Source organism: Pan paniscus, chromosome 5 (genome assembly GCF_029289425.2).
Source record: "Pan paniscus chromosome 5, NHGRI_mPanPan1-v2.0_pri, whole genome shotgun sequence".
In the NCBI taxonomy this organism is placed as follows: domain Eukaryota; kingdom Metazoa; phylum Chordata; class Mammalia; order Primates; family Hominidae; genus Pan; species Pan paniscus.
The window spans coordinates 103,988,329-104,002,661 of NC_073254.2; the positions used below are offsets into that span (position 1 = coordinate 103,988,329).

General features: G+C 37.9%; 1 protein-coding gene across 34 annotated transcripts in view; it reads left to right on the forward strand.

Moving 5' to 3' along the window:
- LOC100977566 (cytochrome b5 reductase 4) overlaps positions 1-14,333 on the forward strand; it is a 173,723-nt gene that overhangs the window by 33,400 nt on the left and 125,990 nt on the right. For all 34 annotated transcript variants that reach the window (XR_008625693.2, XR_008625689.2, XR_008625692.2 and 31 more), the window contains exon 3: positions 6,674-6,774. Coding sequence is in view for 3 of the 34 variants with exons in the window: in XM_055113928.2 (XP_054969903.2) it covers positions 6,674-6,774 (101 nt within the window). In the remaining 31 variants the exon portion in view is untranslated. The remainder of the gene's footprint in view (positions 1-6,673; positions 6,775-14,333) is intronic.

A 14,333-nucleotide genomic window follows, 5' to 3' on the forward strand; every position in this document is an offset into this window, starting at 1 on the left:
TGGCTGCTAGGAAGTTCAGGACTATATTAAATGCTCACAGTAACGCTGTTAGTGAGGTTAGACAATTGGTATACTTTCTTTTCTAATACACATTTTGTTGTGGGTTTTTAAGTTTTTACACACAGACTTTCACAAACTTGAATTTAAATATTTTATTGTAGGATGCCCACAGTCTTTATCAGAGGCAATTGGGGTTAAATTGAAAACAAATAAATATAAAATGCACAAATGAAAAACTATAGGCAGTGTCTTTCAAGATTGAAAGAATTCTTTCCGTATAAAAAGGCAATATTCGTTTTTAGGTATAAAAATGATATCCTTGAACTGAGCTTTTTAAAAAAGTGGTGAGCTACTAGGCACTGGATCTGTTCAAGCAGTTGCTGGATGATGCTTTGTCTGTAAGATATAGAGATAAAGCCTGTGCTGGATGAGGCTAAAAATTGCCTTAAAGTTCTCCTAGTCTTTAAGACTATCATTCTGTGATTTTGAAGTTTACATTTCTGACAACACAAAGTACTAAATGGTAATTTTAAAATGGGTAATTTTTATTCAGAGAACTTGTTTGAGAGCTCAGAATTCCAGATATAACACAAAACAGGTAATTTAGTATGAAAAGATATTAAGAACAGGTACTACCAGTACATTGCCTAGAGAAACTCAGTGTAGTTATTGTTCTGAATATGTGTTTTAAATTGTGCTGCCTCTCTGCTATGATGAATTAGCTATACGGTGTACCCCTAATATTGCTAGGGCATTTAAAAATGATTTATTTAAACATTGGAGTATACCTTCCTAATACAACCGTTGTATTTTAGTTTTAATAAGTGGCTCTTCTGAACAGTTCTCAGTCAGTCCTTTTTTGGGTCTGTTCCTAGTTAGAGTTTAAAAAACAAAACACACACAAAAATAAAGTATCAGCATAAAGGAGGGGATGGGTGGGTGGGTGAATGGATAGATGGATGGATGGATGGGTAGATGGATGGATAGATAGATATTCTCCCTAAATCCCCCCTTTGCCACTGAAGAGCACCCATGTCAGTGATCTAAAAATACCAGTTGGATTGTGACCAGGAGTCCTTATTTACAGTCCAGTTTTGCACCATGGAGGATTGGTGTTTCATGAATCTGTTTAAGCCCATTTTTGCTCTTAACGTTATTATTAGGATTTAGGTTTTGCAGAACTCACTAATAGCCTAGTATCAATTTGAGATTATATCTGCTGGCCCATAATTATTATTTATTTATATTTAGTGAGTAATTGGATGCTCAGATCTGCCAGACCAGAGCAATTAGAGATGTGGGAATAACTTAATAAAATTGCATCACTGGAAAATTTAGATGGTTTCAAAATTAGTTTCTAAAAACCAGGTGGAACTCATAGAAGGCTAGAACCTTACACATGAGAGATTTTATTTCTAGAAGCCATATATAGTACAAATAGAGTACAGGCATACCTTGTTTTATTGTGCTTCACTTTATTGTACCTTGCAGGTAATGGATTTTTTACAAATTGAAGATTCGTGGCAACTCTGTGTCTAACAACTTTTTGGCACCATTTTCCCAAGAGCATGTGCTCACTTCATGTCTCTGTGTCACACTTTGATAGTTCTTGCAAACTTTTTCATTATTATTGTATCTCTTATGATGATCTGTGATCTTGATGTTACCATTGTAATAGTTTTGGAGTGCCACAAATCGAGCCCATATGAGATGGTAAACTGAATGGACAAATGTATATGTTCTCACTACTCCCCTGACTGACAATTCCTGTCTCACCTTCTTCTTGGGCCACTCCATTCCCTGAGACCCAACAATATTGAAATTAGGACAATTAATATCCCTACATTGGCCTCTGAGTGTTCCAAGTGAAGGAAATGTTGTATATCTGTCACTTCAAATAAAAAACTAGAAACGATTAAGCTTAGTGAGGAAGGCATGTTGAAAGCTGAAAAAGGCTGAAAGCTATGCCACTAGTGCCACACAGTTAGCTAAGCTGTGAATGCAAAGGAAAAGTTATTGGAGGAAATTAAAAGTGCTATCCCAGTAAGCATACGAATGATATAAGAAAGCAAAACAACCTTATTGGTGATATGGAGAAAGCTTTAGTGGTGTGGACAGATTAAACCAGCCACAACATTCTCTTAAGCCAAAACTGATTTAGAGCAGAATGCTAACTGTCTGCAATTCTAGGAAGGCTGAGAGAGGTGAGGAAGCTGTGGAAGAAGAGTTAGAAACTAGCAAAGGTTGGTTCATGAGGTTTAAGGAAATAAGCCACCTTCATAACTTAAAAGTGCAATGTGAAGCATCAAATGCTGATGCAGAAGCTGCAGCAAGTTATCTAGAAGATCTAGCTAAGATCAGTGAGGTAGTTGAATACACGAAACAACACATTTTCCATGTAGATTAAATAGTCTTCTATTGGCTGAAGATGCCACATAGGAATTTCACAGCTAGAGAGGGGATGCCTGGCTTCAAAGCTTCAAAGGACAGTCTGACAGTCTGACTCTCTTGTTAAGGCCTAATGCAGCTGGTGACTTGAAGTCAGTGTCCATTTACCATTCCAAGAATCCTAGGGCCCTAGAGAATTATGCTAAGTCTACCCTGCCTGTGCTCTATAAATGGGACAACAAAGCTTGGATGACAGTACCTCAGTGTTTATAGCATGGTTTACTGAATATTTTAAGCTCAATGTTGAGACCTACTGCTCTTTAAAAAAGTTTCTTTTCAAATTACTACTCATTGACAATGCAACTGGTCACCCAAGAGGTCTGATAGCAGTGTACGTCATGCCTTCTCTATTAAGCTGTTCTTGCATTGCTGTAAATAAATACCTGCGACTGAGACTAGGTAATATATAAAGAAAAGAGGTTTAATTGGCTCATGGTTCTGCAAGCTATACAGGAAACAGTGCTGGCATCGGCTTCTTGGAGAAGTCTTAGAGAGCTTTAACTCATGACAGAAGGCAAAGCAGGAGCAGGCACATCACATAGCAAAAGCAGAAGCAAGAAAAAGAAAGAGGAGGGGTGGAGGTGCCACACACTTTTAAATGACCAGATTCTTCAGAACTCTCATGAAGACAGCACCAAGCCATGAGAGATCTGCCCCCATGATCCAGACAACTTCCACCAGGCCCCACCTCCAGCATTGAGGATTACAATTCAACATGAGATTTGGGCTGGGACAGATATACAAACTATATCACCTTCTAACACGGCATCCATCCTGCAGCCCATCAATCCAGGAGCCATCTTGATTTTCAAGTTTTATTATTTAAGAAATACATTTTATAAGGCTATGACTGCCGTAGATAGTGATTCCTCTGATGGATCTGGGAAAAGTAGATTGAAAATCTTCTGCAAAAGATTCACCATTCTAGATGCCATTAAGAACATTTGTGATTTATGAGGAGAGAACAAAGTATCAACATTAACAGGAGTTTGGAAGAAGGTGATTCCAGCCCTCATGGGTAACTTTGAAGGGTTCAAGACTCGAGTGGAGGAAGTCACTGTAGATGTGACAACAGCTAGAAAACTAGAATTAGAAGTGGAACCCAAAGATGTGACTGAAATTGCTGCGTGATAAAACTTGAATGGATGAAGAGTAGCTTCTTAGGGATGAGCAAAGAGAGTGGTTCTTGAGATGGAATCTACTCTTGGTGGAAGATACTGTGAACATTGTTGAAATGACAACAAAGGATTTAGAATATTACATACACTTAGTTCGTAAAACAACAGCAGGGTTTGAGAGGATTGACATCAATTTTGGGAGCACTTCTACTGTGAGTAAAATGCTATTAGACAACATGGCATGCTACAGATAAATCTCTCATGAAAGGTCAAGTCAGTTGAATGGCAAACTTTACTGTCAACTTATTTTAAGAAATTGCCACTGCCACCTCAGCCTTAAGCACCCAACATGCTGATCGGTCAGCAACCATCAACATCAAGGTAAGACACTTCACCAGCAAAACGTTTAACTCAGTTAAGACTCAGGTGATATTAGCATTTTTATCAAAGTATATTTAATAAAGGTATGTACATTATTGTCTTAGACATAATGTTATTGCACACTTAATAGACAACAATATAGCATAAACATAACTGTTATTTATTTTAGAGACAGGGCCTCACTGTTTTTTCTGGCTGGAGTGCAGTGGCATGATCATGGCTCACTGCAGCCTCAAACTTCTGTGTTCAAGCGATCCGCCCACCTCAGCCTCCCAAGTAGCAGGGGGACTACAGGCACACTCCACCATGCCTGGCTAATTTTTAGGGTTTTTTTGTAGAGACAGGATCTCACTATGTTGCCCAGACTGGTCTTGAACTCCTAGCATGAAGCAATCCTCCTGCCTCGGCCTCCCAAACTACTGGGATTACAGGCATAAGCTACCATACCTGGCCAAACATAACTTTCATATGCACTGGGAAACCAAAACATTAGTGTGACTTGCTTTATTTGCTTTACTGCAGTGGTCTGGAACCAAACCTGCAATATCTCTGAGGTACACCTGTATAATAAAGCACGAAGAAAAAGCATAAAGTTTGTTTTTTTATGTTTGTATTTCTCTGCCACATCCAGGGGTCCAAGTTTTTAGTTGTTCACAAATACTTTTGAGAAGGAGAAAAAGGGAGATAAGGAAGGAGAGAAAGAGCAAAGAAGAGCCTCTGAATCAGAAGAAATGCACCTGTTCTGTTTTGGGGCTAGGTTTAAGTTTCATAATTAGCAAATTACTAACACAGCCAAGTGCTTTTTGATCTAAAGCATCTTGGACTGAGACACTATTTAACAGTGTGAATTCCTTGTGGTAAGGGATAGACATTCCTAGTTTTTTTCGTCTGGAAAGCATGGGATACTACTCACGTCCACGGAGTGATCCTAGCCCCTATCAGAAAGAAAGATAAGATTGTGACAGTATAAGGGTCAATGTAAAGGGCTAGCAGGTTAGCAGAGAACATGTATGGAATGTTTTAGGCTTTATGTGCTCATCATGGATAGCTGTTTAAGCTACCAGAAAAGATGGTTGCTGAAACTCATGGAATTCCATCACAAATGATCATGGGTTGTAGATTTCTTGTTCTTGAGAAACTGTACAACTCCAGTCAGGACTTGATTGTAGAGAAAGTTTGGAACTCTTGTTTGGGAGGCATCCTCTGTCTTAAAAAGCCTATTGGGAATAATTCTGATCCTAATCATTACCACTCACGTTTTTGGTCTCTGGATTTTGGAGCATTAAACAATGGGAAAAAATTCTTCTAAATCTTGTGGGACTCTAGGCATATGGGGAAGGAAAAAGAGGGAACTTAACTAGTTTTGTTCAGACTTATTTGGAATGCTGCTGAAAGAAATTCTGTGAATTTACTTCCTTTTGTGCTTACCTTTAAGAGACTTTATAAAGAAATCTGGACTGTTTGGTTATTTTCTAAAATATAGCTGGTCAAAAAACTGCAGTACTTTTCTTGGGTCTGAAATCCAACCTCTTGTTTTCTTCCAAGATTATTATATAGGATGAACATTTTAAGTTATCTGAGGTTATTTAAATTCATGGAAGTCATCATATAAAGAGGAAATAGTCCTGGATATTTAAAAAAAACCAGTCGTTGTTATTGCACTTTCATGACGTCTTTAGGGCTAGATTTGTCTGGTATCTGTCTAGTTTTCAAGAATGAAAAAGCAACTTACTTCCTTGGGAGAGCTGTGCATTGAGATATTTTGTCTTTGTTGTTCCCTATTCCTCTTTCTTAAAAGATAAAAATAAATAACAGTTGAATAGATGAAAGAAATATTTGGAGAAGACAAAATGATTAAATTCTGAATAACAACTTGGAGAAGAGTTGGGCTTCCTTTTCACAGAGTGTGCCTAACTGGTCACCATTGCTTAACCTTTGCTGAAATGATCAGAAACGTGGATTAGAGCTTGATTCTTTTTTCATCAGATTCTTCTACCAGGGCAATATGGAAATGTTATGTCTGTGTAGTAGTCACTTTCTCTCTCTCTCTTCCTCTCTCTCTCTCTCTCTCTGTGTGCATGTGTGTACTTTCAAAAATTATATACACAGTATTTCATTTCTTTGTGTTGGGAGACAATTTTCTTTTGCATTTTTGCATGTCTTGAGAGTAGAGGCACTGTCTTTTTGTACAATCTTTTAAAGGATATTTGCATTGTGAACAACCTTGAATGTTAGTGTCTCCCTCTAGAAGAAAGGACAGCTTTGCTTACTCTTCTGTATAATAAATATCTCCCTCAGGAACAAGGGCAGGCATGCTTATAAAAGATTCCAGTTTCCTGAGCTCAGAGTTCCTCTTCTGTAATGCAGCGCATTAAGTGTACAGGTGTTACCTGGCCCTCTTCACATAGCACTCTTGTGAATTAGGGTTCAGTGAACTGACACAAATGTTTATATTCTGACTACTGCTATTGATGTGAGTGCTAAACTCTTCTTTGTCTCTGACCTAGGAGTCTCTTGTTATCTGCCAGGACCCATGAAAGTGGCAGGTTAAGTTGTTTGCTTGCAAGTGTGATGAAATCTCAGATCCTTTACAGTTAGTTCTTGATACTTTGAAATAACAGTGATTAATTAAATGGAATGTATTTGGAAAGATTTATTGAAACTTACAAGTTTTACAATTTTTGAGAAGTTCATTTAGGATATTATTTCTGCTTGCTTTGATACAGGTTTCGTTTATAATGTCAGCCCTTATATGGAGTATCATCCTGGTGGAGAAGATGAACTAATGAGAGCAGCAGGATCAGATGGTACTGAACTTTTTGATCAGGTAAGATGTGCTGAAAGTAACCAAAGTATTCCAGTGGAAGAGTACTCTTAGATTTATCAGTGTGACATTTGTAGAAAGAAAGAAAATAGTTGCATAAATCCCAGATGCATTGGCTTGAATTTTGAAGTGTGGGAAGATGCTCACAAGTAGCAGCTGTTCATTTAATTTGCCCTTTGAGTTATTAAAATTTTAGAGATGTTTCAAATCTGTGTCTAGGGGTCTTCTCTTAAGTGTTCGCTGCCTCTTGTGTTGGTAAGTGTTTATTCAGTCTTGATTAGTTTTGATAATGATCGGCTTATGGGAGGTAGTGACAATTGAAAGAAGGAACATTGGGATCCGCTGCTAACTTGCTGAATCACTTTAAACAAGTAACTTAGCTTCTTTTCTGTTAGTCCTTTGTCACCTAGGGATTGCTATATATTCAGCCTACTGCTATATACTGAATTTGCATGTCATGTAGAAAGTTAGCCGACGGTGATTAATGAATAGAAACTTATTTTTCCTAGCATGATGGCAGAGATTCTGTATAGGTTATCTCAAAAGATATTTAAATTAGTCACTTTCCCCCTTATATTTACTAAAAACTAGCATTAGCTCTTAAACTATTTTAAAGTTATGCAGAATGTTGATTACTCTCAGTTTGCCGAACTGTTATTCTGAGACAACAGTCTTTAGAAAGATAGAAATTTGCCTTTGTCTCATATATGCTTTATTTTGTATTTTAATGATGATTAACCATGTTGTAATATTGGATTTTTATCATTCGAGATACCTGAATCAGGTTGGGTTATATTATAGCTGTTTTTTTGATCAAATATAATTTGATTTCTGTTCTTCCTATTTTCTCATCCATTTTAGGACTTGTTTTTTGACCATGTTGCCAGAAATAGAATTTGTTTTATATAGTTGACCTTTGAACAATACAGGGATTAGGGGTGCCAACACCCTCACTCTCCCATGCAGTAGAAAATTCATGTATAACTTTTAACTTCCCAAAAACTTAACTACTAACAGCCTACTGTTGACCAGAAGCCTTACTTATAACATAAACAGTCAATTAACATATATATGTATGTTATATGCATTATATACTATATTCTTACAATAAAGTAAGCTAAAGAAAAGAAAATGCTATTAAGAAAATCATAAGGAAGAGAAAATATATTTACTATTCCTTAAGTGGAAGTGGATCATCATGAAGGTCTTCATCCTCATCTTCATCTTGAGTAGGCTGAGGAGGAGGAGGAGAAATAGGGAGGGTTTGTCTTTCTGTCTTGAAGTGTCAAAGGTAGAAGTAAACCCATATGTAAATGGACTCGGTTGCAGTTCAAACCTGTGTTGTTCAAGGGTCCATTGTGTTTGAGAGCACTTAGGTGCATTTGCTTAAATGGCAGGATCTCATTTGCTGTTAATGTTCTTCCTGGGTTGGAGAAGAGTCATGTTTACTCTTGGTCATAACAGCATTCTCTTTGGAAGGTTTTTATTGCTGTTTTAAGGCAAGTTCCCATTGTTATTTGGTATTTGCTTTCTGTCTGTCTGCCTGCCTGCTGTCTGTCTGTGTATCTATGAGACAGAGTCTCACTCTGTCCCCCAGGCTGGAGTGCAGTGGTGTGATCTTGGATCACTGCAACCTGCGCCTCCCAGGTTCAAGCAGTTCTTGTGCCTTAGCCTCCCGAGTAGCTGAGATTACAGGAGTGTGCCATCTCGCCTGGCTAATTTTTGTATTTTTAGTAGAGATGGGGTTTCGCCACGTTGACCAGGCTGGTCTTGAACTCTTGGCCTTAAGTACTCTGCCTGCCTCAGCTGCCCTAAATGCTGGGATTATAGGTGTGAGCCATTGCGCCTGGCCTGGTATTTGTTATCTAGCAATGCAAGCTAAATAGAAAGGTTTAGGAACATTTGCCTAAAAACTTACCTGCTATACTTTTCTCTTGAATCTGCCTTGTAACCTCCTAATGTTGAATGTACTGTGCCACAAGAAGAATCTCCAATAAAGTCTAGTCTTATTTCTGTTCTTGAGTGTTATGAGGTCATATAGACCTTATTTAAGGAAAGCTTGTTTTGGAGAATTCACAAGAAGTGCTATATTGTTAAGTTTTCTAGTATTTAAAACAATATTTACTAGATTGCTAGATTCAGAACAATTAGATTGCATTCTTTTTGGCTTTAATAAGACCAGTGATGTTTAATTATTTATGACTTGCTCACCACAGAAGTAAACTAGAAACTACAGTGACGCTTGCATTTTTCAATATGAGAATTTACTTGTGCCCAGTATTTTAGCTGCACAAATAATAGTAATTTCCTTATTGTCCTATTTCTGTTTTTATCCCACTGCTGACCTCTTATCTTGCATTTCCAAATACCTGATAGGCAATTTAATGCCCTATACTTCAACTCATTATGCCCTCAAATAATATCAAGTAATTTTCTTTCCTCTTTTTCCTTCTGTTTCCTGTTTCTTGTAATAGGGGCTTGAATTCCCGGAGTAATCTTTTTCATCTCTCCTTGTGCCCCAGTATCCAATCACTGGCCAAATCCTATGCTCTGTCTTTTTCTCCCTTCCCACTACCTTAGTTCACCCACTGTAGCCATATTATTTTAATACTGTCTTGATATCTTTACCTTCATTACCAATTTAGGTAACATGACAGCTAGATTAGATTTCTTAAAGACAATCATCTTAGTACCTTGCTCTGCAACTCTCAGTGGCTCACCCCTGACAGGGAAGTACATTTACACTCATTAGCCTGGCATGTGAGGTCCTAAAAGAATATATCAGGGTAAATATTCCCAACATGCATCTTGCTTTGCACCCTTCCCTGCCTCTGATGTCTATCATTCTATTCTCTATGTCAATGAGATCAAATTTTGTAGCTCCTATGAGTGAAAACATGCAGTATTTGTCTTTCTGTGTCTGTGTATTTCACTTGATGTAATGATCTCCAGTTCCTTCCATGTTGCTGCTAGTGACATAATTTCATTCTTTTTTATGGCCAAATAGTATTCCATTGTATGCATATATTATAACACATTTTCTTTATTTATCCATTCCTTGTTTGTGGACACTTAGGTGGATTCCATATTTTTGCTATTGTGAATGATGCTGCAGTAAACATGCAAATGCAGGTATCTCTTTGATGTAATGACTTATTTTACTTTGGATAGATACCCAATAGTGGGATTGCTATGGTAGTTCTATTAATATTTTAGTTTTTTGAGAAATCTCCATACTGTTTTCCATAATGGTTGTACTAATTTACATTCCCAACAACAGTGTGTGAGTTCCATTTTCTTTTTTATTTTTTATTATACTTTAAGTTTTAGGGTACATGTGCACAATGTGCAGGTTTGTTACATATGTATACATGTGCCATTTTGGTGTGCTGCACCCATTAACTCATAATTTATCATTAGGTATATCTCCTAATGCTATCCCTCCCCCCTCCCCCTACCTCACAACAGGCCCCGGTGTGTGATGTTCCCCTTCCTGTGTCCATGTGTTCTCATTGTTCAATTCCCACCTATGAGTGAGAACATGCGGCGTTTGGTTTTTTGTCCTTGCGATAGTTTGCTGAGAATGATGGTTTCCAGCTTCATCCATGTCCCTACAAAGGACATGAGCTCATCCTTTTTTATGGCTGCATAGTATTCCATGGTGTATAGGTGCCACATTTTCTTAATCCAGTCTATCATTGTTGGTTCCAAGTCTTTGCTATTGTGAATAGTGCCACAATAAACATACATGTGCATATGTCTTTATAGCAGCATGATTTATAATCCTTTGGGTATATACCCAGTAATGGGATGGCTGGGTCAAATGGTAATTCTAGTTCTAGATCTCTGAGGAATTGCCACACTGACTTCCACAATGGTTGAACCAGTTTACAGTCTCACTAACAGTAAAAGTGTTCCTATTTCTCCACATCCTCTCCAGCACCTGTTGTTTCCTGACTTTTTAATGATCGCCATTCTAACTGGTGTGAGATGGTATCTCATTGTGGTTTTGAGTTGCATTTCTCTGATGGCCAGTGATGATGAGCATTTTTTCATGTGTCTGTTGGCTGCATAAATATCTTCTTTTGAGAAGTGTCTGTTCATATCCTTTGCCCACTTTTGGATGGGGTTGTTTTTTTCTTGTAAATTTGTTTGAGTTCTTTGTAGATTCTGGATATTAGCCCTTTGTCAGATGAGAAGATTGCAGAAATTTTCTCCCATTCTGTAGGTTGCCTGTTCACTCTGATGGTAGTTTCTTTTGCTGTACAGAAGCTCTTTCGTTTAATTAGATCCCATTTGTCAATTTTGGCTTTTGTTGCCATTGCTTTTGATGTTTTAGACATGAAGTCCTTGCCCATGCCTATGTCCTGAATGGTATTGCCTAGGTTTTCTTGTAGGGTTTTTATGGTTTTAAACATTTAAAGACTTAAAAACATTTTTATGTTTTTATGGTAGCGTTTTTATAGTTTTAAACATTTAAAGACTTAAAAACATTTAAGTCTTTAATCCATCTTGAATTAATTTTTGTGTAAGGTGTAAGGAAGGGGTCCAGTTTCAGCTTTCTACATATGGCTAGCCAGTTTTCCCAGCACCATTTATTAAATAGGGAATCCTTTCCCCATTTCTTGTTTTTGTCAGGTTTGTCAAAGATCAGATAGTTGTAGATATGTGGCATTAGTTCTGAGGGCTCTGTTCTGTTCCGTTGGTCTATATCTCTGTTTTGGTACCAGTACCATGCTGTTTTGGTTACTGTAGCCTTGTAGTATAGTTTGAAGTCAGGTAGCGTGATGCCTCCAGCTTTGTTCTTTTGGCTTATGATTGACTTGGCAATGTGGGCTCTTTTTTGGTTCCATGTGAACTTTAAAGTAGTTTTTTCCAGTTCTGTGAAGAAAGTCATTGGTAGCTTGATGGGGATGGCATTGAATCTATAAATTACCTTGGGCAGTATGGCCATTTTCACGATATTGATTCTTCCTACCCACGAGCATGGAATGTTCTTCCATTTGTTTGTATCCTCTTTTATTTCGTTGAGCAGTGGTTTGTAGTTCTCCTTGAAGAGGTCCTTCACATCCCTTGTAAGTTGGATTCCTAGGTATTTTATTCTCTTTGAAGCAATTGTGAATGGGAGTTCACTCATGATTTGGCTCTCTGTTTGTCTGTTATTGGTGTATAAGAATGCTTGTGATTTTTGCACATTGATTTTGTATCCTGAGACTTTGCTGAAGTTGCTTATCAGCTTAAGGAGATTTTGGGCTGAGATGATGGGGTATTCTAAATATACAATCATGTCATCTGCAAACAGGGACAATTTGACTTCCTCTTTTCCTAATTGAATACCCTTTATTTCCTTCTCCTGCCTAATTGCCCTGGCCAGAACTTCCAACACTATGTTGAATAGGAGTGGTGAGAGAGGGCGTCCCTGTGTTGTGCCAGTTTTCAAAGGGAATGCTTCCAGTTTTTGCGCATTCAGTATGATATTGGCTGTGGGTTTGTCATAGATAGCTCTTACTATTTTGAGATATGTGACATCAATACCTAATTTATTGAGAGTTTTTAGCATGAAGCGTTGTTGAATTTTGTCAAAGGCCTTTTCTGCATCTATTGAGATAATCATGTGGTTTTTGTCTTTGGTTCTGTTTATATGCTGGATTACGTTTATTGATTTGTGTATGTTGAACCAGCCTTCCATCCCAGGGATGAAGCCGACTTGATCATGGTGGATAAGCTTTTTGCTGTGCTGCTGGATTTGGTTTGCCAGCATTTTATTGAGGATTTTTGCATCAATGTTCATCAAGGATATTGGTCTAAAATTCTCTTTTTCTGTTGTGTCTCTGCCAGGCTTTGATATGAGGATGATGCTGGCCTCATAAAATGAGTTAGGGAGGATTCCCACTTTTTCTATTGATTGGAATAGTTTCAGAAGGAATAGTACCAGCTCCTCCTTGTACCTCTGGTAGAATTCAGCTGTGAATCCATCTGGTCCTGGACTTTTTTTGGTTGGTAAGCTATTAATTATTGCCTCAATTTCAGAGCCTGTTATTGGACTCTTCAGGGATTCAACTTCTTCTTGGCTTAGTCTTGGGAGGGTGTATGTGTCGAGGAATTTATGCATTTCTTCTAGATTTTCTAGTTTATTTGCATAGAGGTGTTTATAGTATTCTCTGATGGTAGCTTGTATTTCTGTGGGATCAGTGGTGATATCCCCTTTATCATTTTTTATTGCGTCTGTTTGATTCTTCTCTCTTTTCTTCTTTAGTAGTCTTGCTAGGGGTCTATCAATTTTGTTGATCTTTTCAAAAAACCAGCTCCTGGATTCATTGATTTTTTTGAAGGGTTTTTTATGTCTCTATCTCCTTCAGTTCTGCTCTGATCTTAGTTATTTCTTGCCATCTGCTAGCTTTTGAATGTGTTTGATCTTGCTTCTCTAGTTCTTTTAATTGTGATGTTAGGGTGTCCATTTTAGATCTTTCCTGCTTTCTCTTATGGGCATTTAGTGCTTTAAGTTTCCCTCTACACACTGCTTTGAATGTGTCCCAGAAATTCTGGTATGTTGTGTGTTTGTTCTCGTTGGTTTCAAAGAACATCTTTATTTCTGCCTTCTTTTCGTTCTGTACCCAGTAGTCATTCAGGAGCAGGTTGTTCAGTTTCCATGTAGTTGAGTGGTTTTGAGTGAGTTTCTTAATCCTGAGTTCTAGTTTGATTGCACTGTGGTCTGAGAGACAGTTTGTTATAATTTCTGTTCTTTTACTTTTGCTGAGGAGTGCTTTACTTCCAACTAAGTGGTAAATTTTGGAATGAGTGCGGTGTGGTGCTGAGAAGAATGTATATTCTGTTGATTTGGGGTGGAGAGTTCTGTAGCTGTCTATTAGGTCCGCTTGGTGCAGAGCTGAGTTCAATTCCTGGATTTCTTTGTTAACTTTCTGTCTCATTGATCTGTCTAATGTTGACAGTAGGGTGTTAAAGTCTCCCGTTATTACTGTGTGGGAGTCTAAGTCTCTTTCTAGGTCTCTAAGGACTTGTTTTATGAATCTGGGTGCTCCTGTATTGGGTGCATATATATTTAGTATGGTTAGCTCTTCTTGTTGAATTGATCCCTTTACCATTATGTAATGGTCTTCTTTGTCTCTTTTTATCTTTGTTGGTTTAAAGTCTGTTTCATCAGAGACTAGGATTGCAACCCCTGCCTTTTTTTGTTTTCCACTTGCTTGGTAGATCTTCCTCCATCCCTTAATTTTGAGTCTATGTGTGTCTCTGCACGTGAGATGGGTTTCCTGAATACAACATACTGATGGGTCTTGACTCTTTATCCAGTTCGCTGTTTTGTGTCTTTTAATTGGAGCATTTAGCCCATTTACGTTTAATGTTAATATTGTTATGTGTGAATTTGATCCTGTCAAATGTTAGCTAGTTACTTTGCTCGTTAGCTGATGCAGTTTCTTCCTAGCCTCGATGGTCTTTACTATTTGGCATGTTTTTGCAGTGGCTGGTGCCGGTTGTTCCTTTCTGTGTTTGGTGCTCCCTTCAGGAGCTCTTTTAGGGCAGGCCTGGTGGTGACAAAATCT